Below are 26,199 nucleotides of genomic sequence, written 5' to 3' on the forward strand. Positions count from 1 at the left end.
CCTTTTTATTTATAAAGTATTTAATTCATGATTCTGGACAGCTATAAAGTTTTGTATTACTTGGACGAAGCTTTATGACATACATATTTTTCATTTATATCAATAGTTACTTATGCTACAGTATTATACCATGAAAATTAGTTGGACAATAAATAATAGTAAATGCATGTAAATCAAGATATTATCACTTACTCATATTGTGCAAAGTTATTTTGATGTTGTTCAAGAAGCTTGTTGCTATTTGTATTTTCATCAGTTTAACAATTGATATCAGATCAAATTTACGAGGGTAATCCAAAAAGTAAGGTCTCCTATTTTTTTATAAGTACATAGACCTGTTTATTTCTACAATGGTTTACATCAGTTTACAGCTTGAACATTTAGCTATTTTTCGACATATTCACCATTTCTGTCGGTGCATTTTTGTAGACGCTGTCTGTGGCAGTTTTTGTATGCCCATGTCATACCAACTTGCCGCCATGCTGTTCAGAAAGTTATGAACTTCTTCTTTCACCTCGTCATCAGAGCTGAATCACTTTCTGGCCAAATGTTCTTTTAACCTAGGGAACAGGTGATACTCACTGGGTGCAAAGTCAGGACTATGGGGTGGGTGGGTGATTATGTTCCACTGAAACTGTTGCAAGAGCAACGGTTTGCCGAGCGATGTGTGGACGAGCATTGTCATGGAGAATGTGTACGCCCCTGCTCAACCTTCCTCTTCTCTGGTTCTGAATTGCCCGTTTAAGTTTTTTCAGAGTCTCACAGTACATGTCAGCCTTAATTGTAGTCCCAGCTCCGACTACGAGGTGAAAGAAGAGGTTTATAACTTTCTGAACAGCATGGCAGTGAGCTGGTATGACATATAAAACATCACATTCTTCAAGCAAGTAGTTATTCTTCAAGCACGTCATTTATGAATCCCAGGAACTATTGAAATACCTTTATGCTATGGAATGAAGACCACCGGACACTGAAGCCATCTGCAAGTTAAATACATAATTAAAAATATGTGTGAAACCTTTATTAATAAACATTGCTACCAAAGTGATTATCCCTCATGTAATGCCATCAACTTTTAATAATTTCAAAATAAGTAATATAGGAAGGATCTTTACTTTACCTTTCTATTCTTGATTACTTTTTGTGATAAATCACTTTTAATGCACGTACGTTTACCACTAATCAAACACACTTATTTCTGTGATTGCTTGCTACATCCAGCTTATTTATCATTATGTGTGTGCCATCAGTTACTTCAGTGCAGAAATGAGACAAGTCTCTGACTGATCCAAATCCTAAAAATGAGCAAGGTGCCTGTGGTAGTCTGCACTTGATTTAAAAGTTAAGAGACTTGTCCTGTTCTTGCACAGAAACTTGTACACTGTCAAAGAAACTTACAGTGCTTTTAAGGCCCCCCCCCCCCATTTTACTTTCGCTGTGATTAACTGAATTGGAGCTATGGCCTTCTACAAAAATTTTAGTGCCAGTTTATCTTGTTTCTATCTGTTCAAAATGCAAATAAGAAACAACATACTGAATGTGTGTGTGTGTGTGTGTGTGTGTGTGTGTGTGTGTGTGAGAGAGAGAGAGAGAGAGAGAGAAATGGAATCTACATCAACATAACCTACTCAGCAAACCACTGTGAAGCACATGGCAGAGGGTACTTCCCATTGTGCCAATTATTATCACTGCTTCTTTCCATTCATGTACAAAGCATGGGAAGAATGATTGTGCAGATGCCTGTGTGCACACTGTAATTAATACCGTATTTACTCAAATCTAAGCCGCACCTGAAAAATGAGACTCGAAATAAAGGAAAAAAAAAAATTCCGAATCTAAGCCGCACCTGAAATTTGAGACTCGAAATTCAAGGGGAGAGAAAAGTTTTAGGCCGCACCTTCAAATCGAAACAAAGTTGGTCCATTGTAATATGAGACACAATTTAGGTCGAATGAAAGACGATACAGCTACAGTAGTTTGGTTCGAGTCGTAAGCTTAGCAGTTATGCTTTACCAGGTAGCCATTGCTATGCGTCAGGCGCTCCGTTCGTATTTATACGGGTACCCTTCCTTTTTGACGTGCTTCGTCTGGTTTGAATCGATTGCTTATTTTTCTTTGATCTTACGTCACTCTAAGCTAAAATGCATTACTGTACTGTGTCATGCCTTGTTTGTCACATTCTGATAGAGCGTGTTTACGGCCTGTCGCCGCTCGCGGCATGGCTTGCTTTTGTGCGTGCTACCGCCGCTTACAATAAAAAAAAAAAAAGAGGAGAGGAATCGTCTCAGCGAAACAATGGCAAGAGACTGCTATTTGTTGTTACTTACACTGCTGCTTTCTTTGATAATGATCACAAGAACCAAATAATAGACTGCGTATGATACAACATGTTCTGAACGAGTTTATTAGGCAGACAGGGTTTAAATGAGATAGCAGCAAACACGAAAGAATACATGGCAAAATGTTTATATTCGTATTATTCTTATGGTGAAGAGAATACTGCATGTGATTCCATTTCATCAGGTTCCTATTAGCAACCATCTCTTCTCACAGGTGGAAAAAAATTCAGAACGTAGAGTTGGCCATACTGACAAACATCCCAGTCTTGCCAGTCGGATTTTCGTAGTACATAGAAATTCTGCTACATTCGAAGATGAACAATACGGAATTCGTATTTACTTCGTTGGATAATGTATGAAAATGCAGTGGTCGAAACTCGGGGCGGAGAAAAAAAAGCTCGTCTTCCACCTTTTTTTTTAATTTATTTACTGACGCAGAGGTTTTCGCGCCAGTATTTATCTTTGCAAAGCATGCCTGTGTAGCGGTACATATATTTGGCGGCAGAAGTTACTTGTGGCGGCACCTACCAACATTTTTCAGAACTTCCGTTTGCTTTGCACTCCATTCTAAGCCGCAGGCAGTTTTTGGATCACAAAAACCGGAAAAAGTGCGGCTTAGATTCGAGTAAATACGGTAAATAAAAATCTTGGGCTTGCGATCCCCGTGGAAGTGGTACATAGTGGTTTATTAACAATGTAGGAAAAGATAAATTGCTACTTACTGTAAGTCAAATACACATCAAGTCGCACACACACACGCACACACACACACACACACACACACACACACACACACACACACACAAATGTCAACTCCAGCATTTGGAGGTCGTGTGTGCGTGAGGTGTGCCTCCGTGTGTGTGTGTGTGTGTGTGTGTGTGTGTGTGTGTGTCGTCTTTATGGTGAGTAGCTCAATCTATCTTTTCCTACGTTGTTGGTATTCTTACCTGGTGTTTTCATTGTTTGATTATAGTGGTTTGTATGATCACGTCAGATCAATCAACTTAAAATATTCTAGATATTTTGACAAAGCAGTTGACTAGGCTCTGGTTCATTGATAGAATGGGAAAATGCAATCACTCTGTAGAGGATTTCCATCACAAAACACTCATGGGACTCATACCATGTAGGAAAAAGGGGATATTGGATGTATACAAAGAAGGGCAGTGCAAATGGTCACAGAGATGTTGAAAATACTAAACTGGTTTTCATCCTATATAAGTAAAAGAATGTAGTGTGTTACATTAAGAAGTTTAGTGAGTGTACACAATGAAACAGCATCTTCAGAATCAGGAATAACCATTCAGTTGTACCACACGGAACAATATTTCATCTGATTCTCGTTATACATAAATTCTGTCAATCATATACCCAAGAAGCAGTAGAAGTTCTCTTTCCTTATGATGCCAGAATTGTAATCAAATCTAATGGAGAAAACAATAATTTCTAGAAAATTAATATCTGTTTATCTGCAGACTTTCAATAATCTTAAATAAAACACAATACTTGGAATTCTGCACTGCACAAGGCATGACCGCACCATTAAAAAAATTAGGTTACATCAATAAATGAAACAGAATATGCTAAATTCTTAGACACTTTTATTAATAATAACATGATGTCAAACATTACAGATCTTAAACCACTGAGCTCCATGACTTCTTTGGCACAGGTATCAGATTGTGGAGATGAAAATGTCAAAAATGTTGTGGACCGTCTATGGTCAAACCCGGGACTCCAGTTGGCAGAGCTGAAACCAGGCCCCACCGCGCCGTTTCTCGTCAGGAGGCCGAGCACGTTCAATAGCATCAAGGGGCAGTGCAGTGTGATACAGCGGCATTCAGAAGTATTCCTTTATTCAGCTAGTTTACAGAAGCGTAGTCAGCGCACCGCCCACGAGTCTGGCTGCCTCAGCACTCCTGGACTGCCGACACTGCTGCTGCGGTCATCAAGGCTGCCTGACGATGGAAGTCAGCCGTGCTCGCCCAGTTGCCGCCTGCTGAGGCATAGCAACTGGCGCTGCTCTACTGCCTGTGGTTCCGGGAACTGTTACGGTCCCTGGTCCCTGTCGCGCTCCGCCCCGTTTGGCCAGCTCTGTCCAACCATGGGACATAAATTATCTGTCAATCATATAACCACTGCTGCTCCCAGGACAGGACCGGACTCGAACCTGTGCCCTCCTGGACGCCATGCCGCAACTTGCCCCTAGTGGTGCTCACTGGATGGCAACACCCGCCACCATCCCTAACGCTGTTTCAGCACTGCTGCATCTCCTGCAGCATACGCCTCACTTGGACCCCAGTATGCTAGATGGGAAGCAAACACGGCCTGTCCTGGACTGGCTACAGACCGCTGTCACTGCCCTCCTTCAGGCAGACTGTGGAATCTCAAAGTACCTGGCTGCTGTTCCATCCCGCCCTGGTGTTGTGTCCACGGAGGCGGAATACAGCCCAAAAAAGTACAGAGAAACAAAGTACAGGTTTACATGGAATATTTACAAAATTGTCAGACTGGCCCCTACAAGCGTAGACCAGCACAGGTCCGACCCGACTCAGGAACACACCCTCTCAAGCTAAAAGTGCCTGACTATTTATACAGGGTTATTACAAATGATTGAAGCGATTTCACAGCTCTACAATAACTTTATTATTTGAGATATTTTCACAATGCTTTGCACACACATACAAAAACTCAAAGTTTTTTTAGGCATTCACAAATGTTCGATATGTGCCCCTTTAGTGATTCGGCAGACGTTCAAGCCAATAATCAAGTTCCTCCCACACTCGGCGCAGCATGTCCCCATCAATGAGTTCGAAAGCATCGTTGATGCGAGCTCGCAGTTCTGGCATGTTTCTTGGTAGAGGTGGTTTAAACACTGAATCTTTCACATAACCCCACAGAAAGAAATCGCATGGGGTTAAGTCGGGAGAGCGTGGAGGCCATGACATGAATTGCTGATCTTGATCTCCACCACGACCGATCCATCGGTTTTCCAATCTCCTGTTTAAGAAATGCCGAACATCATAATGGAAGTGCGGTGGAGCACCATCCTGTTGAAAGATGAAGTCGGCGCTGTCGGTCTCCAGTTGTGGCATGAGCCAATTTTCCAGCATGTCCAGATACACGTGTCCTGTAACGTTTTTTTCGCAGAAGAAAAAGGGGCCGTAAACTTTAAACCATGAGATTGCACAAAACACGTTAACTTTTGGTGAATTGCAAATTTGCTGCACGAATGCGTGAGGATTCTCTACTGCCCAGATTCGCACATTGTGTCTGTTCACTTCACCATTAAGAAAAATGTTGCTTCATCACTGAAAACAAGTTTCGCATTGAACGCATCCTCTTCCATGAGCTGTTGCAACCGCACCGAAAATTCAAAGCGTTTGACTTTGTCATCGGGTGTCAGGTCTTGTAGCAATTGTAAACGATAAGGCTTCTGCTTTAGCCTTTTCCGTAAGATTTTCCAAACCGTTGGCTGTGGAACGTTTAGCTCCCTGCTTGCTTTATTCGTCGACTTCCGCGGGCTACGCATGAAACTTGCCCGCACGCATTCAACCATTTCTTCGCTCACTGCAGGTCGACCCGTTGATTTCCCCTTACAGAGGCATCCAGAAGATTTAAACTGCGCATACCATCGCTGAATGGAGTTAGCAGTTGGTGGATCTTTGTTGAACTTCGTCCTGAAGTGTCGTTGCACTGTTATGTCTGACTGATGTGAGTGCATTTCAAGCACGACATACGCTTTCTCGGCTCCTGTCGCCATTTTGTCTCACTGCACTCTCGAGCGCTCTGGCGTTAGAAACCTGAAGTGCGGCTTCAGCCGAACAAAACTTTATGAGTTTTTCTACGTATCTGTAGTGTGTCGTGACCATATGTCAATGAAAGGAGCTACAGTGAATTTATGAAATCGCTTCAATCATTTGTAATAGCCCTGTACTGCTTTTCCCCTCACTTCTGACGCAGTGTCAGAGAGAGACAGAAACTATGGCAGGGATAAATTCCCATACGTCATCCACTTACACATGGCCACTCCCAGCTCTGGCCTTCTGCCTCGCCTCATACATTGCAGTAACTTAAAGCAACACTGCATTTCCCTGTCTTGCTGTTGCTCCACTTCATGTTTACCCTGCCTGGCCTACTGGCTGCCGACTGTTACCACACACTGCCAGCGGCCCCAGACTTCATCGCCCAACTGTGCCTTTACTGAATTTTAACAAAATTCCCCTTTCGTATGACTAAGACTAATACTAGCACAGCAAAAAGATTACCTTTTTATTTTCATTCACTAATGCCTTAAGGCATTATATTCCAAGGAACTCATTTAGGAAAAAAATGTTTATTACACAGAAGTGTGAAGGCAAATATCTTTAGTGCAGGGTCATAAGGGCGCAAATCACTTTTCGGTTTGTTAAATGACATTGACAAGGAAAACACAAGCTTTAGTGTGATATAAAGGGCTTATGTCAGGGTGCAATACAAGACATACTGACTCAAACTGTCATTGTGCCTTAAGCCATATTTGCTAACATTTGTTTAGTATTAAGGGCTTATGTCAACTTATACCCTTTGTATCAGCAGTATGACATAAACTGAATAAGTTTTATGTTGGCATATGCCCTTAGTAACACTCAACCGAGCGAAGTGGCGCACTGGTTAGCACACTGGACTCGCATTCGGGAGGACGATGGTTCAATCCCGCGTTCGGCTATCCTGATTTGGGTTTTCCGTGATTCCCCAAATCACTCCAGGCAAATGCCGGGATGGTTCCTTTGAAAGGGCATGGCCGAACTTCTTCCCTGTCTTTCCCTAATCCGATGAGACCAATGACCTCATTGTTTGGTCTCTTCCCACTAGCAATCCAATCCAATCCTTAGTAACACTCAACTTTTTAATTTATATTTGTTATTCCGTAATCTTTCCCGGGGGTTGGCAATACTTTATTATTGCGGAAGATTGTGCTATAAATATGTGCATTGTTGTTGCATTGTGAAAGAGGGAAGATTAACATTCACTGACTATTCAGCGTGTTTGAAAATGTCTACCCGTGGGAAGGAAATGGTTCATTCACTGCAGAAACAGGCTGGCATTAACACAAGTAAGTGGATTTCTAAACCAGTATAGTAGCTTTCATTTTATAAGACTAAATAAACTGTAGTCATATAGGCCTCTTCATAAAAGTTGTGTGAAATTGCACTTCTTGTAAAACTACAGAGACAATAATTAAGGATACTGAATATTAAACACGATTAATTTCTACAAAACATTTTATTGTTTATTTTTAGATGAATGCAGTGATAACAATTTAATATTGTCTTCACAGCTATCCAAACAAGATAAAGTACGGGGTGTACTGGAGGGAGCCCCTGACAAACCATCAATGAACAAACTAGCATCTTCACTGTCCAATAGTTTGGATTATGATGATGACAGTGATCAAGACAAGACATATGTACCAATTCAGAAAGTGAAGGCAGCCTCGATGATGAAATAATAATGAGAAGAAAAAGTCATGTTACTAAAAAACTAAAAGTCCCTCTTGATTCAGATCAGCAGGAAGAATACATTGCGTAAAATGTTCCTGCAGACCTTATGGTGGAGACATCTCTTTCAATAGATGGAATTGAGCAGCCTTCTACAAGCAGTGGCAATGGTGAAGGTACGGCTATTCAACATTGTTGGGCTAGAGCACTGCGCAAGGAACGAACTATTCTTTTGCATACTGGACAGTTGTACATTAATGTTAGTGGGAAGGAAGTATGTGCTAGAAAGATGAAAGCTCTTACACAGTGCAAAAAGAAATGTTTTCTGATTCTGGATAATCATATTCACAAAACTATTTTTTCGCAGTACTGGGGACTCGGTACACATGATGAAAGAGTTGTGTTTATAACAAAGCATGTCACTACTAAACATGTGGCAACCAGGAGACCCAGAAAGGAAACATGTTCTAGAAACAGGAGTGAAACCCATGAATACTGTTTTGAAATCAACGATCAAAGGAAACCTGTATGCAAACAGTTTCCTCAGCACACTAGACAAGGATGAGAAATTTGTTAGACACGCCATTAAAAATAAGACGAAGTACTACTGGAACACCCGCCCCAGTGACAGGCGTGGAAAACATACAATGAAACATAAGAAGAGTGAGAAAGAATTGAATGACGTAAGAGCTCATTTATTGTCTTTCCCCCTGTATGAAAGTCATTACACCAGGAGGAGCAATGGCAAGAGGTATCTCCCTTCTCGTCTGAATTTGCAAATTATGTACCAGTTATACACAGAGAACAAATCAAAACCTGTATCCAGATTTATCTAAGAAAGGGAATTTCATACCTTGAAACTCTCCTTCAAAAAACCCAGAATAGATACATGCCACAAATGTGATGTCTTACGTATGAAAATACAAGTTGCAAAAGAAACTGGTAATACAGCAGATTTACTAAATTACTCAGCCAAACAAAACCTACATCAAGAGGCAGCTGACTTTGCTTACTCATCAAAAGCAAAAGACAAAGATATGTGTAAGCAAGATGATTCTAAAAAATGTTTCAGCTTTGATCTGCAGCAATGCCTTCCTACACCATGCCTTGGTTCTTCCGTAGCTTTCTGCAAACGTCAGCTGGGGACACGTAATTTGACAGTACACGTAGTGGTGCAGGACAATCCACCAACTATATGTGGCGTGAAGCTTTAGCTGGTAGGGGAGCAAACAAAATAGCTTCGTACTTATACATGCATTTGTCTAATATGCCCATAAATATTTCAGAAATAATCTTTTATTCTGACACATGTGGGGGTCAAAATAAAAAAAATCCCATATTGCAGCAATGTTCATTGATGCTTTGAAAGACTTCCCTCACATCAGGGTCATCAATCATAAATTCCTAGTTGCTGGACACAAGCACATGGAATGCGACATCGACCATTCCATGACAGAGAAACGGAGGAAAAAATGCAAGGCACCAGTTTACTATCCTCATGATTAGTACCAGTTGGGGAGGAGCACTGGCAAAAAACAATTCAACGTTGTTGAATTAAACAAGGATCAGTTTTATGACTTCGCTGGACTGCTCAAAACTAGTTTTATTTCTAGAAGGAAAAACAGATGGAGAACATTACTCATGGCATGTTGGTCAATGGCTGCAGTATACTAACAATGAAGGAATGGTCAACTACAAGAATTCCTTGGGTGACGAATCTTTCAAGATATTGAGTTTCAGAAGAAGGGGCAGGCCATAAATGGACCAAGTAGAAAGGACATACAAATCACTCGTGCCTATATCCAACGAAAAGGAGGAGGATTTACTTCACCTGCCACCTCTTATACCACCAGTGTTTCATGACTTTTATAGAGTCTTCCTACAGATCCTGATGCAATTGCACAAGATCCAGATCTAAATGAAATTGAGTTGGAGTAGCATTCTTGTTGTATCGCGTTTGATTTATTTATAACATCAGGTTGATTTCTGGAATAACTGAATCTACAATATTGTTCTTGTTCATAACATCCATAACATGTTATAGAAATTTTCACACAGTATGTACTTTCTTGTTTAATATTTAGTGCTACTCATATAATGTTGTCCGAATGTGATAATTATTTGCAAATAAAGTTGTTTCATGTCACACTCATTAAGGTCATAAAATTATCATGCAAATGGGCTGGAGCACATATCTACATTTACGGGATGAAAAGGGGGGAAAAATAAACTTAAGAGCTCAAGAAAATTTGGGCCATAAAATGGGGAATATTTACTATGTAATAATGTGTTATAGCTTAAATACATACATATTTGGATTTAAAAGAGGATTGTGAACTTTATTGTGGCTCTCCTAAAAAAGTAATAGTTTTGACTTGAGCCCCTTTGACCCTGCACCAAAGATATGTAGAGTAGATTCTAGAACATCTTAGAGATAGTTCTTTAAACAGTTTGGCATACTGACAACAGCCCCACTGTATACTTTCTTCCTTATGAAGTTTGTTGTCAACAGTCAATCATAGTCTTAAAATGACAGTAATATTCATAAATATAATACTTGAGAGAGAAATAGCTTGCACTATCCATCACTCAGTCTTAGTTTTGCAAAGAAGAGAGGATGACGTTTTCAGCCACAAAAATCAACCACCTACCTACTGATGTACAGACTTTAATAGATAGTACAATTAAATAAATGCAAACTGAAATCATACCTGCTTCACAGCTCCTCCTACTCTATGGAAGAATTTCTGAATATGTAATAGTTGATGTGATGTGAAATTAAATAATACTCATATAAAATCAGGGAACGAAATAAATTAACAAAAATGACATATGAAGCACTGAGGAAAAAATGGGACATAGAAAACTGTGGATGACAGACATCATAATAGACTTAGTCCAGGAAAGGAATACCGTAAATACTGGAAAACACATGGTAGATCAAGAAAAATTACACAATAATGCAGGTAGATTCAGGAACATTGGTTTAATGATATGTGCAGGGGATGAAATGAGTAATAAAGTCTACAGGAAGATTGAGATATTACAATTCAAGACAATGAGAAGTTTTGTGGTTTTATAAAGGAAAAAGACATCATCATGGAAGAAGGAGAAGTAGTGTTAGCAGATGAGTTCTTTTAATTATAAAAATAGAAATGAGAGCAAAGAAAGCTCTAGTTCCAGATGACCTGCCAGCTCAGCTCTGACAGAATTATGGTCAAAAATGAAACAAAGTTGTAAACTATTATGGTTATCGGTCTCTTCCAGATGGCTTTGCAGGAAGTAAAGCAATATTCATTCATAAGCAAAGACTGCTCTATTTACAGAACACCAAGCCCAATTTCATATGCAGCAAAAATAAATTCAACATAAAACATAGCACAAAATGCAGAATAGAACTTGAAGAGGATCACTTTGGTTTTAGACAAAAATCAGGAACAAGAGAAGCCTTCTAACCACTCAAGAGCTGCTAAAGAAAACATTGGAATTAGTGATACTGACATGACCTTTACTGGTATAGAATGAGCATTTGACAGAATTAGCAGGAAGACACACTTGAAGATCCTGAAAGATACACTGAAAAGATAGAACATTATCAGATATATACAAAAACCAGTGGGAGAGCAATGTAAAGTCAAAATCAGAAAAAGAGTAAAAGGACATTCAGTATCATGTTATTGTTTTAATCTTTTCATCACAAAGCTATGAGACTATACGAAGAAAAAACCACATGGAGTTACAGTGAACTGTAATTCAAATTCACTGTATAGATTTGCAGATGATTTTACTGTAATAGATGATAGTGAAAAATATTTGCAGAATATACTTCCTAAATTTTCAGCAACCACGAAAAAGTTTGAATGTAAAACTAATAGTAAAACTCTGATAATTATGATAGTAAGCAAATAAAAATGACACCTGGCACCTAAACTAACAGAAATAAACTGGGATACTTGATAAATTTTATTATCTAGGCACTTAAATTACAAAAGACAATATACACAGTATGTAAACAAGAAAAAAAAACACAACTACTAAATGTGCTTTCAAAGAAAGAAGACAACTATTGGTAAACAAGTTGTTAAGTACTGAAGAAAAAACCCAGTTTGTTAGGGCATTCATCTGGGTTGTGCTCCTGAAAGACCATGAAAACTGGGCACTCGTTGACAGGAAACACTTAGAAGCGATGAGAATGTAACTTTGGAGAAGACTAATGAAGAATAGCTGGACAGGAAACAAACTGAATTAGATGTTTCGAAAGATATCACTGACAAAAGAAATCTTGCAGCATATATCCTACAGAAAAAAATAAGGCTGTGTGAACATTTATTTAGACAATAAGGTTTTAAAACACACACACACACACACACACTGGAAGGTAAAAATTTGGAAAAGAAAACCAAGAGGTGGCCAAGAAAGAAAATAGTGGAAGATCTATTAAAAGAAACAAGCTGTTGAACTTATCAAAAAATTATAAGGTCAGCACAAAATGCAGAAGAGTGACAAATCATAGCTGATTATCATGATGTTTCACCATAAGTATGGTATACATTACATTGCCATGAGCTCTGGTGTATGCAGTGTGTTGTTGTGGTTAGAGTCTCTGGCTGGCTTGCTGCAGGCTGCTGGTTCAAACCCAACCATCAGTAATTTGTTATTTTGTATTTTTTCAATTCTGGGAGGTTCTGTAAATATCTGTTGTTTGTAATGTTTGTATCTATGGAATATTGATGGTTGTATAAATGCTAACATTCTGGAACACTTGATGTTTCTTTTTATAAACAACTGCACACACTGTTCAGATCAGTTCTGTTCTGGCTGTAAGCTGATGTCAGTAATAAATATGATTTCAGTTCCAAGTGTTGTAACACACTGACAATTCTTCCTCCAGATTTGGACTTCATTGTGGTTTCGACATGGCATTGTTTGGTGGAGACATCAGGTACTTCGAAACATCTGGATCATCATGCTCCTATTAGGCAATGTAAAAGTGGTCACCTACATGGACAATAGCCAGAATACAAGCAGTATATCAATAATAAGGTCCATATATGCAGGAAACAGATGGATTCCAAAAGAGCAGCAAGTCAGCTGCACAGCACGCATCCATCGGTATTTTCTGGAGTTGTTGTTCGGGACCCAGCAAAATGGCTGAAAAGATTCAACTGAATTGACAGATACAACACATGGGATGACATGATGTGTTTAGCAAATGTATACTTTCACTTGGATGGCACAGCCCAGCAACGGTTTGAGAACAATGCAGAGCAGCTCAGTAGCTGGGACAAATAAACTTGAGCTGAAGAAAACATTTGATGACAATCAACAGCTGGTTTGTGTAGCAGAACAACAATTGAAAAACAGGGCTCGAGGCCATGGCAAAATGACACAGGCATAAGTACAGAGCGTTTTGGCCCTTTCCGTTGTGGACACTCTGGATGTTGTACACTATTGTACAGAAATAAGACGAGTGTTCAACAACTACACTCCTGGAATTTGAAATAAGAACACCGTGAATACATTGTCCCAGGAAGGGGAAACTTTATTGACACATTCCTGGGGTCAGATACATCACATGATCACACTGACAGAACCACAGCCACATAGACACAGGCAACAGAGCATGAACAATGTCGGCACTAGTACAGTGTATATCCACCTTTCGCAGCAATGCAGGCTGCTATTCTCCCATGGAGACGATCGTAGAGATGCTGGATGTAGTCCTGTGGAACGGCTTGCCATGCTGTTTCCACCTGGCACCTCAGTTGGACCAGCGTTCGTGCTAGACGTGCAGACCGCGTGAGACGACGCTTCATCCAGTCCCAAACATGCTCAATGGGGGACAGATCCGGAGATCTTGCTGGCCAGGGTAGTTGACTTACACCTTCTAGAGCACGTTGGGTGGCACGGGATACATGCAGACGTGCATTGTCCTGTTGGAACAGCAAGTTCCCTTGCCGGTCTAGGAATGGTAGAACGATGGGTTCGATGACGGTTTGGATGTACCGTGCACTATTCAGTGTCCCCTCGACGATCACCAGTGGTGTACGGCCAGTGTAAGAGATCGCTCCCCACACCATGATGCCGGGTGTTGGCCCTGTGTGCCTCGGTCGTATGCAGTCCTGATTGTGGCGCTCACCTGCACGGCGCCAAACACGCATACGACCATCATTGGCACCAAGGCAGAAGCGACTCTCATCGCTGAAGACGACACGTCTCCATTTGTCCCTCCATTCACGCCTGTCGCGACACAACTGGAGGCGGGCTGCACGATGTCGGGGCGTGAGCGGAAGACGGCCTAATGGTGTGCGGGACCGTAGCCCAGCTTCATGGAGACGGTTGCGAATGGTCCTCGCCGATACCCCAGGAGCAACAGTGTCCCTAATTTGCTGGGAAGTGGCGGTGCGGTCCCCTACGGCACTGCGTAGGATCCTACGGTCTTGGCGTGCATCCGTGCGTCGCTGCGGTCCGGTCCCAGGTCGACGGGAACGTGCACCTTCCGCCGACCACTGGCGACAACATCGATGTACTGTGGAGACCTCACGCCCCACGTGTTGAGCAATTCGGCGGTACGTCCACCAGGCCTCCCGCATGCCCACTATACACCCTCGCTCAAAGTCCGTCAACTGCACATACGGTTCACGTCCACGCTGTCGCAGCATGCTACCAGTGTTAAACACTGCGATGGAGCTCCGTATGCCACGGCAAAATGGCTGACACTGACGGCGGCGGTGCACAAATGCTGCGCAGCTAGCGCCATTCGACGGCCAACACCGCGGTTCCTGGTGTGTCCGCTGTGCCGTGTGTGTGATCATTGCTTGTACAGCCCTCTCGCAGTGTCCGGAGCAAGTATGGTGTGTCTGACACACCGGTGTCAATGTGTTCTTTTTTCCATTTCCAGGAGTGTATTATGCCACAAGGCATCAACTACCTTAACAGTCCTATTCACAGCAGTCAACTGCAGGCATCATAGTTGACTGTAGGCAGAAATTCATTGCCTTACTCAACATCCCATAGTCATTCCCTGTTGCCATAAACAAATACCATTCCACTTGCCAGCTGCCAAATCAAGGAAAACTAAGTGAGGCAACCACCATGGACAACAGTTGCCAAGATGACAGAAAATCTAGTCAGGGCATACAAAAGTGGTTGTGCTGAAGATCACAAATGGGAAATAATTCCAGCCAACAGGAACATGTATTGCAAGAATAATTATCAATAACAGAACACAGTGTTTCAAATTTGACATTTTAACAGAATGTAATCATGACAACATTCTCAGATGGGACTTCTTGCAGGCATCAAAGAAATCATAGTGTGTGGACAGACTGACAAAGCTATTCCAATAAGCACACAATGAAGATTGCTCTGGGTGGTTTTTTGCCTTTGAAGGCATTGTTACCATCATTATCTGAGATGAATTCCAGTCACCAGTCAAGATGCACAGTTAAACTGTGAAGTATCTGTCAGTTGCAAAAAGCTACCCAGGCTTACAAAAGAAATCTACATGCCAGTGATGGTCGTAAGAATTGTGGGTGGTTAAGGAGAACTTTGGATCATTAATTGTCATGAGCAGCCATAACTCATTCCTGGTGAACCATAACAGGAAGGGCATCTTAGTGTCACTGAAGAATTGTGCTCCTGTACCACTGCAGACTATGCATCAGAGGCAGCTAATATGTCAAACTGCCAATAGGATCTGGTCTGACCTAAGAATGATGTCAGCAAATAATAGCCATTTTGCGTCAGTTTTTAGTTGTTTTCAAAACCTGAGTAGATAAAATACAGACCAAGCAGCCCATGATAAAACACTGTATCAACACTAAGGATCATCCACCAATTAGCCAATGCTCATTTAGAGTTTTGCTGGCTGAAGAATGAATAATCCACAAGGAGGTGGAGAAAATGCTGCAAGATGTCATCAATGAACCTTCAGAAAGTCCTTGGTCCTCTCCAGTAGTCCGCGTGAAGCAGCAGCACAGCATATGGGGTTTCTGTGTCGCCTGCTAATGACTCAACAAAACCACGAAGAAAGATAGCCACACATTGTAACACCCTGAATAGAGCAAAGCATTTCTCAGCTGTGGACATTCAGACATGCTTCTAGTGAACCAAGGCTGACGAGGCTGTTTGGGAAACGATTGTCTTCATAACTCCCGATTGCGTCAGAATTCAAAGTTATCATGTTTGGACTATGTAATGCTCCAGCTAACTTTGAACATATAATGGACAATCTGCTTAGGCATCTTAAGTGGATGATGTGTCTTTGCTATCTGGGTGATATTATCATCTTTTCAAAAACATTTGAAGAACTCAACCACCTGACAACTGTGATGAAGTGTGTGTTCCGACTGCATGTCTCTACTTGAATCTGAAAAAAGTGCCTCTTCAGTGCCCAAGAAAGAAAAATCTTGGGGCACCTGATGAATGGTAATGGAGTCTGTCCCGATCCAGAGAAAATGAGAACAGTCACAGATTTTCTGACTCCTCGGCCCCTTCATGAAGTGAGATGTTTTCCCAGAATGTGCTCGTACTACCAGGATCTTCTGTACCACAGCACATCCCTTGTAAGAAGTACTGCAAGGAGACACCAAATTTTCTGGGAATGATGTGCAAGAAAGATCTATCCTTGTCCTTAAGGGGGTGCTGACATCATCTCCATTTCTAGCACTGATGATTAGAATGCCAAGACAGAGCTTCACACTGATGCTTGGGATTTTGGAATAGGGGAAGTTCTAGTACAGATTCAGAAAGGTATAGAGAGGGTGATAACTTACAGTTCCAGAGTACTCACCAAGTCTGAGATGAACTCTACAAGCGAGTTCTGCCCATATTTTTTTTGGCATACCATTCATCTCTGTGATGGACCACCATTCTCTATGTTGGCTGTCTAGTCTGAAGGATCACTCGGGTCAAGTGGCAAGATGGTCATTGAGGCTTCAGCAGTACATCATCACAGTGGTACAGAAAAGTGGATGCAAACATAAGGACACCAACTGCCTTTTAATGAATCCTTTGGTGGACCATGTCAATGTGGATTACTGCATTAAATGACATTGCTGCTGAACAGAAGAAAGGTATTGCCATCCTGAAGTATTCCCATGACGCTCCAGCATCTGCTCATATGAGATTCTTGAAGACTCTAGACTGAATCTGATGCAGGTATCACTGGCTATATCTTTACCAATCCGCTAAACACTACATAGGGCACTGTACGGAATGCCAATGACAGAAGCATGTACTGCAATTACTTTTGAGGCATGTGACACCAATCCCACCTGGAGCAGCACCCTTCCATCAAAATGGAATTGGGGTAGTTCCTGAAGTCGACAAATGGGAATTGATGGATATGAGACACTGGTAGATGTCAAACACAGAAACTAGGATGCAATACTGTCCTTTGTCAAAATGTTCAAATGTGTGTGAATTCCTAAGTGACCAAACTGCTGAGGTCATCGGTCCCTAGACTTACTCACTACTTGAACTAACTTATACTAAGAACAACACACACACACCCAACCCAAGGGAGGACTTGAACCTCCGGTGGGAGGGGCTGTGCAATCCGTGGCATGGTGCCTCAAACTGCATGGCCACTCTGCGTGGTGACATTCACGAACAACACAGAGAACAAGACACTGGCCTCACACAGTTCTTTCTGCTGCACTGCCCCTATTTTATCCAGACAATACTCATAAGAACTATGTGAAACATCACATTACCAAGACTGAAGAAGCACAACATCTGGCTCATGTACAGACCTGGACTACAGTCCAAGCACTGACCAGTGAGACACAGTCCAGGAGAACTAGCTTGGATTTTTAAACCTGTACGGAAAGTAGGACCATCAGCAAAGTTGTCAAAGAGCCTACTCTGGGCCATATCGTATATCTTTCATTGCTTATGACATGTCTCATACAAAGTTGAGAATTATGATCCTTCATCCAAAAGACAAAAATGCAGAGATGTTGTCCATGTCCTCCAGAGGAATCCCTAGTACACACCAGAGGCACAAATCAATGATGGGAGATTCAAGGAAACTGAAGACCCATTCAACAACTGTGAAGCTTCGACAAGAGGGAGGCTACTTACAATACTTATCACAATGAAGAGGATGTGACAACACCACCAGAATACAAGGATCCACCAGCTCTGCCATACAGAAGACCACTGCTGTGAAGCTTCGACAAGAGGGAGGCTACTTACAATACTTATCACAATGAAGAGGATGTGACAACACCACCAGAATACAAGGATCCACCAGCTCTGCCATACAGAAGACCACTGATGAAACAGCAGGTTGTCGTTGCTCAGGAGAGTGACCAACGCTGCAAGCCATGGTGCATACAGTGTGGTGTAGTGGTTAGCATAGCTGGTTGGCATCTTGCAGGTTTCCAGTTCAGACCTGGCCAGCAGCAATTATTTATTTGTTTATTCATGCAAGGGCCATATCACAGTGATATAGGATTTGTCCAGGTAATACAATGCCATCAATGGGCCAAAATATAACACGCTTTTAGAGGATAGGACAGGTAGCCTATGGAGATAGGACAGATGGTTATATTTGTTAAACATGTTTATGTCCTTGAAATACGTTATTTTTGTATCTCTAGACGACTCTACAATTGTGTAAATACTGGCATTCTGGAAAAATTTGATGTTTCTAGAAATATATACACTCTCCATCCAGGAGATTAGCCCTGTTCTGGCTGTAACTTAGTTGGTAATAGCCATGCTTTCAGTGCTAAGTGTTGTACTTCATTAACACCCATGTCTTCAGATTTAGACTTGATTGTGGTTTCAATGTGACAGTATTTACTTTCTTTGTAGTGGACTTTTGTAATTACTTCCTTGTTTACCTACCTCTGCTCTGTCTTCACAAAGTGTAAAATGTATTTGAGCACCTAAATATTTCTGGATTGGAGCTTGTTTAGGAAATAGTTCACTGTGTTAAGAATAAAGCGTGCCACTGATTTTAGATGATGATGTGTGTATTTTATACATGAAGTACACAAAATAATTCAAAATAAAACATTGCATAAAATAACTTCAGACTAATAACAATTATTCTGATGCTAAGGTTCCTTTAACAGTTCTTGTTCAAATCCTCATGTTAAAGTAAACTGAATGTATCACAAAATTTAGAAACAATATTCTGGTGCAAAGGCAATTTGATGTTGAAGATTGAATTGCTGCAACAGTATCAACATATAAAGGAGTCTGAAAATTCAAAGCAGTGACTTTTATTTAGAAAATACACATAGAAAACAGACAGATATCTTACATTATTCCACCATAGACAGATGTCTTGTTTCTTCTGTGTCAGTACTCTTTGGAAGCATTTATTAGTTGATTCAGTCAGTTTTGATGTATCGTTGCTGACATTTTGTCCCATGCTTGTGGGCGTGGCTTCATCATACTGCTTTTCTTTGCAATATGACTGCTTTTAGTGCAGGATTCTAAGTTGTACCACAAATTTTCTACATAATTACAGTAAATTGGGAGACCGGGGGTGTCTTCAACTGTTTAGGATTTGTAGCTGTATGCTTAGTAACACCGCATGTTGGAAGATAGATTGTTTTCATCTAAATCTATATGTCACAGTCTACAATACTGTGTGAGGCAAAAGGTATTCTATATACCACCGCTTTCAGTCCAAACCTAGTTTTTTTCACACTCACACATGTTTGCCTTCATCATATCAGTATGTCACATTGCACATTATTATTTAAATGAGATGCTAGTTTCTGATTCCAGGCCAACATACTATGTGCCTAAAACAAGCACTAACTCACTTCCATATTTCATGGTTGGAATTATTAAACATGTTTGGGCTGCATGTCTGTATATGATAGGTGTAGAGGTAGAAATGTAAGGGAAATCACTTAACTAAATAATGTATGTGATGTAGGAAAAATGATGATATTTTCATTAAAAGCTGAAACACTTATGTTCTGATATCACTTATTTTATTGGTCTGCTGCTCTGTTGATCTTTGTGTTTATTTCACTCAAAATTTATGATTTTGAGGACAAAGTTTTAGACAAAGACAAATCGTGGGCTGATTTAATCGAAGAGCAAATATAATTAAAAAAAAAAAATATTTATCTCATTTAGTGTTCTGAATGCATCTATATCTTGTACCATCTGATCTGTGACCAATTTCCTGAAGATTTCTTTCAGTTTTAAGCATCCAATTGTTCTTAACTGCCAATGAGATTGTAAGATGTCATCTTTCATTCTAAGAATATGACCAGTAACTGTTTTTCCTTGAAAGTGTCAGATCTTTTCAGTGTGCTGATACGATTCCTGAGATTTCCTTTTCATCCACGTTCCATCTCTGCAGAATGGGCCAAAAATTTTTCTTATGATTTTTCTTTTTGGCTTTTGTATATCATGAACTAGTTATCTCCCTCTAATTATTAAGGTTTATCATGTGTATAGCACTTGCAGTTTGATTACTGCTTTCTCAGAAAATTATTTTGAAGCATTAGTACAAGATCCCACTCGAAGATAAATAATCCTGGACAAATATGGAGTGTCATGACGGTTACAGCAACCACAAGGCAGTTGCTGCTAGGCTAAATACCGTTAACACCCACAACCATCAAAAAGAAATGCAAAGTAACATCTATTTAAAAAAGCTGATAAAAATGCTCTTAATGCCTTTTTAAGAGACAGTCTCCACTCCTTCCATTCTGATCATGTAAGTGTAGAAAAGATGTGGAATGGTTTCAAAGAGATAGTATCGACAGCAATTGAGAGATATATACCACATTAATTAATAAGTGTTGGTACTGATCCCCCATGGTACACAAAATGGGTCAGATTGCTATTGCAGAAGCAACGAAAAAAGCATGCCAACTTTGAAAGAACACAACATCCCCAAGATTGGCAAAGTTTGAAAGATAACACATACTTCAATGTGAGATGCTTATTATAATTTCCACAATCAAACTCTGTCTTGGAATCTGGCAGAAAACCCAAAGAGAGTCTGGTCATATGTAAAGCACACCAGTGGCAAGATGCAATCAATACCTTCACTGCGCAATAACAATGCTGAAGTCATTGATGACAGTGCCACAAAAGCAGAGTTACTAAACATGGTTTCCCGGAACTCCTTCACCAAAGAAGATGAAGCAAATATTCCTGAATTCCAATCAAGAACAACTGCCAAGATGAGAAACATAGAAGTGGATATCCTCAGTGTAGCAAAGCAGCTTAAATCACTTAATAAAGGCACAGCCTCCGGTGCAGACTGTATACCAGTCAGGTTCCTTTCAGAGTATGCTAATACAATAGCTCCATACTTAGTAATTATATACAACTGCTCGCTCACAGAAAGATCCGCATCTAAAGACTGGAAAATTGCTTAAGTCACACCAATACCAAAAAAGGGAAGTAGAAGTAATCTGCTGAATTACAGGCCCATATCACTAACATCGATTTGCAGTAGAGTTTTGGAACATATTATGAATTACCTTGAAGAAGAAAACTTATTGACACATTGTCAGCATGGATTCACAAAATATCGTTCTTTTGAAACACAACTTGCTCTTTATACTCATGAATTAATTAGTGCTATCGACAGGAGATATCAAATTAATTCCATATTTTTAGATTTCCGGAAGGCTTTCGACACCGTTCCTCACAAGTGTCTTCCAACCAAATGCGTGCCTATGGAATATCGCCTCAGTTGTGCGACTGGATTCATGATTTCCTACCAGAAAGGTCACAGTTTGTAATATGAGATGGAAAGTCATCAAGTAAAACAGAAGTAATATCGGGTGTTCCTCAAGGAAGTGGTATACGTAGGCCCTCTATTGTTCATGATCTATATTAATTGTTTGTAGATGATGCTGTCATTAACCATCTTGTAAAGTCATCAGATGACCAAAATGAATTGCAAAATGATTTAGATACGATATCTGTATGGTGCGAACAGTGGCAATTGACCCTGAATAAAGCTTAGTGTGAAGTTATTCACATGAGTACTGACAGTTATCCGCTAAATTTCGATTACATGATAACTCACACAAAACTGAAAGCTGTAAATTCAACTAAATACTTAGGGATTACAATTACAAATAACCTAAACTGGAATGACCACATAGATAGTGTTGTGGGTAGGGCAAACCAAAGACTGTGATTCATTGGCAGAACACTTAAAAGGTGCAACAAGTCTACTAAAGAGACTGCTTACATCACGCTTGTCTGACATATTCTGGAGTATTGCTGTGTGGTGTGGGATCTGCATCAGATGGGACTGACATATGACATTGAAAAAGTTCAAAGGAGGGCAGCTCATTATGTACTATCGTTAAACAGGGGAGATAGTGCCACAGACATGATATGTGAATTGGAGTGGCAATCATTAAAACAAAATGGTTGTTTATTGTGACGCTATCTTCTCATGAAATTGCAATCACAAGTTTTCTCCTCCACTTGCGAAAACATTCTGTTGGCACCCAACTACATAGGGAGAAATGAGCATCATGATAAAACAAGAGGAATTAGGGCTCTCACAAAAAAATTTAAGTGCCTGTTTTTCCTGCGTGCCATTCGAGAGTGGAACGGTAGAGAGACAGCTTCAAGGTGGTTCATTGAACCCGCTGCCAGCCACTTTATTGTGAATAGAAGAGTAATCACGTAGATGTAGATGTAGTATCTTAATTTTGCATTACAGGATAACATTTCGACTTTTTGTAATTCAGAGATTCTCTGTTTGTTTGCTTCATGATTTAATCCTGAAAGTTAGATTATTTCACCTAGGTATCTGAGTTTAGGTGCCTGAAATATTTTGTCAAATTGAGCTACTATAGGATGTCCATCTACGTTCCGAGGTGTTTCTTCCATGGACTGAGTTTTTATGTATGAGATCAGCAGTCCAGTTTTAGCTGCTATTTCATGACATTCTTTCAGAAAGTATATCATTTCTTTTGCATTGTTGGAGAGAATTGTTAGGTTGTCTGTGGAAGCCAAACACCACAAATGAATTCTGTTTTTACTCAATCTGCTAATAGTTATTCCTTTAACTTATATACCCAGGTCCTGATTTCTTTTTTCCAATACAAGATTGAATTATGGAATAGTTCAGACATTTAGCCTAGATTCTATCTTCTGATGTGGTGTTATTCATTGTTTTTAAATCTGCTCTGAATTTTCTGGCATGTCCACACAATAACATGACCTCGAATATATGACACACAGATGAAATAATTGTATAAAAAAGCATAATATAGTATGTGAGGAAAAAACAATGAAAACATAGAGTTTGTAGGCAAGTACTCTGATTTGTTTAACTGTTTACAATAGCAACATGTAAATTTTACAAAAACTTTCATTCTGTTGGTGAACAGTAAAAAAAATATTGCAAGAACTGTTATTTGAATCCATGTGCATGGAAGTGAATTGTTATCTGAACACAGGGATTTACCACCATGCCAACATCACACCTAACAAAGACTTTATGTAAAATAAAGAAAAGGCAACCACTCACCTACAGCTGACTGATGTGTGGCACATAGAAATACACAAAAGAAGAAAGTGTTTTATTCATAGCTACTATTTTTCAGCAACTGTAGTATATATTTCAGAATAAAATGTGATTGTCAGTTACACAGATATTTTCATTTCGCTTTGCCAGTGATTATACCAAGCACATAGAATATGTAGAGTTTGGAGATATCGCGGCATTAGGCTTCTGTGAAGAAGCTATTATCTGATAAACCAATACTAAGCTTCTGAAAAATCACATCTTAATCTGCTGAAACTGGTAAAGTGAAATAAAAGTATCTGTGCAGCTAATGACTGAATTTTATTCTGAAAAACATTATTCACACTAGCTTTCAAGCTTTTGCTCTTTCTGTAATAGAAATACACACATTCAGAAACATAGATACCCCACCAAATGAACAAACCCATGGCCGTGACAAGACAGACTGGTTATTATCAATAATAGTAGTTGCCTTGGCAGACGGATGGGAAGGGAGTACGGAAGAGTGCATGAGGTGGGGGAAGGGGGGTGGGGGCAGGGGGATATTCTGTAGTGTGAGGCTGATTTTTCAACAGATGACTCACTGGCTGCATGAATTCAGAGGGAAGACCATATGAGAGAGAGAGAGAGAGAGAGAGAGAGAGAGAGAGAGAGAGAGAGAGAGAGAATGCCTGCATGAGGGGTGGGAGGGGGGGAGGGAGGAGGAGAAGGCAGTACATGATCTGGATGGGGGAGGGGGGGAGGGAGGAGGAGAAGGCAGTACATGATCTGGATGGGGGAGGGGGGGAGGGAGGAGGAGAAGGCAGTACATGATCTGGATGGGGGAGGGGGGGAGGGAGGAGGAGAAGGCAGTACATGATCTGGAGGAGAAGGAATAGTGTGAACAGAAGAGAGCGGAGAAAAGGTAACACAAGGCAGTGGAAAACAGGTTAGTGGAGATGTAGGCCAGAGGGAATGCCAACAGCACAGGGTGTGCTGGAGGCTTGAGTGATGAAACAGCTGCTGAAGTCATCTGTGATGTGCTAGAAAACATGTTCGTGCAACTGGATGGTGAAATCTATGATTTGCCACAGTTTAGCGACAGTCATTCATGTGAGGAAACAGTTGATTACTTGTAATGACCGTATAAAGTACTGCACAATAATTACATTATATTGAGTATTAATAACCACTCCAGCTGTATTCATTACTGTACCACTACCGGACTCGTGGCGGTAAAAGCCATATCACCAAGTGACATAAGATTAAAACATTAGAACGGAAAAGCTTGGAATCTTTTTTCCTAACATTTGTTGTCCACCAAAACAAAATACTGTTAAAAGACGGTATGTCCTGGATTAAAAATGCCAGATTCCTATATAGTGGATAGGTCCAAAACAAATCATATCATAGTGATTGTTCCTCCGATCTATATGAACCATATACAGGAGATGCGGTTCCATATAGATAGGAGGAACGATCACTATGATACGAGGGTTGACTGAAAAGTAATGCCTCCACCTTCATAGATCTTCAACAGTTGGCAGCATTGGTATGCGGCAGAAACTGGCTTGTTCCGTAGCCTCTTTTCTACAGCTCCCGCTGGTGGAAAGCTTTACCACTGAACAGTTGTGTTGTTACAGTGTAAAGTATGGAACCCTGCGCAGACGGTAGGTCAATACGATTCAAGCACTGTGCAGTCATTGAATTCTTTGACTCCTGAAATGAAAGCGCACAGACGTACGGCATCCTCCAAACTGTCCATATTTAGCACCGTCTGACTTCCATCTGTTCCTGGTAATGAAAAACGATCTGCAGGGACATCATTCTGCTTCTGATGAAGACATTGAGAGAACTGTGAGACTGGTTGCGGAAATAGTGTGTTGACTTCTTCCGTGACGGTTTCAGAAAACTTGTTCATCGTTGGCAGAAATGTATCCAAAAGGGGATACGTATGTGGAAAAGTGGATATTGGTAATTAAAGATCACATTCTAAGGATTATTTCCGCGTTTGAAATATTAAAATATTCCCATCCAAACCCAATGAACGAAGGTGGAGGCATTACTTTTCATTCAACCCTCATACAATTTGTTTTGGACCCATCCACTATATTGGAATCTGGCAGTTTTTAATCAGTGTTTTGTTTTGACAGACAACTAATGTTGAAAAAGATTCCAAGCTTTTCCACTCTAATTTTTTAATGCTACAAAACCAGTAGTAGTACAGTAATAAAGGACCAAATACAGCTCAAGTGATTATTAATACCCAAGATGAATATTCATAGCTCTGGTTGCCCCATCTATGATGTTGTCTGCAATTACATCACAGCCGGTATATAACATGGCTGCTTTCACATGGGTCCTGTCTTTATAGTGTAGGAAATGCCTGCGACTGGACTTCAGTAAGAGGTGGTTAACTGATTTGGTCAATTTTGCACATTGGTTGACCCTAAGAGAGTGATCCATTGAGAGCAGGATTGGAATACGGATGGACAAAGATATTCTATAGATTGGATTGGTGCTAGATCATTATTTTGGGAAATTTGGGGAGGCTTTTCGATAGGATATCCCTCATCTCAAGGCATGACAAGAGGTAGTGGAAGCCCTGATAAGCATGTAGTTGAGCTTTTAAAGCCAGGCTGATACTAGCTGCCGGTCAGTGGCTGGTTAGCAGGTTTACTGGTGTCAGAGGAGAAGATGGCATGGAAGATCTATTTACGGACGAGCTGGTTAGGATACTGTCTGTCAACAGAGGCTCTAATAAAGTTATTGGTGTATTTCAACAAATCTTGTTTTACACTGCAGATGTGGCATCCATGGGTAGCGAGGCTGTAAGGAAGAGACTTTCTGACATGGAACTTGTGACAGTTGTCAAAGTGAAGGTACTGTTGGTGGTTGGCATGCTTGA

General features: G+C 40.5%; 1 protein-coding gene across 1 annotated transcript in view; it reads right to left on the minus strand.

Annotated features, from left to right (window-relative positions):
* Positions 1–454: 454 nt before the first annotated feature.
* The window catches only part of LOC124774633 (AP-4 complex accessory subunit Tepsin-like), a 152,198-nt gene continuing 126,453 nt past the window's right edge, over positions 455–26,199 (minus strand). Inside the window, exon 9 of the mRNA XM_047249497.1 lies at positions 455–980. Within this exon, the coding sequence (XP_047105453.1) occupies positions 947–980 (34 nt within the window). The 3' untranslated portion in view covers positions 455–946. The remainder of the gene's footprint in view (positions 981–26,199) is intronic.

Source organism: Schistocerca piceifrons, chromosome 2, assembly GCF_021461385.2.
Source record: "Schistocerca piceifrons isolate TAMUIC-IGC-003096 chromosome 2, iqSchPice1.1, whole genome shotgun sequence".
NCBI classification, from domain to species: Eukaryota; Metazoa; Arthropoda; class Insecta; order Orthoptera; family Acrididae; genus Schistocerca; species Schistocerca piceifrons.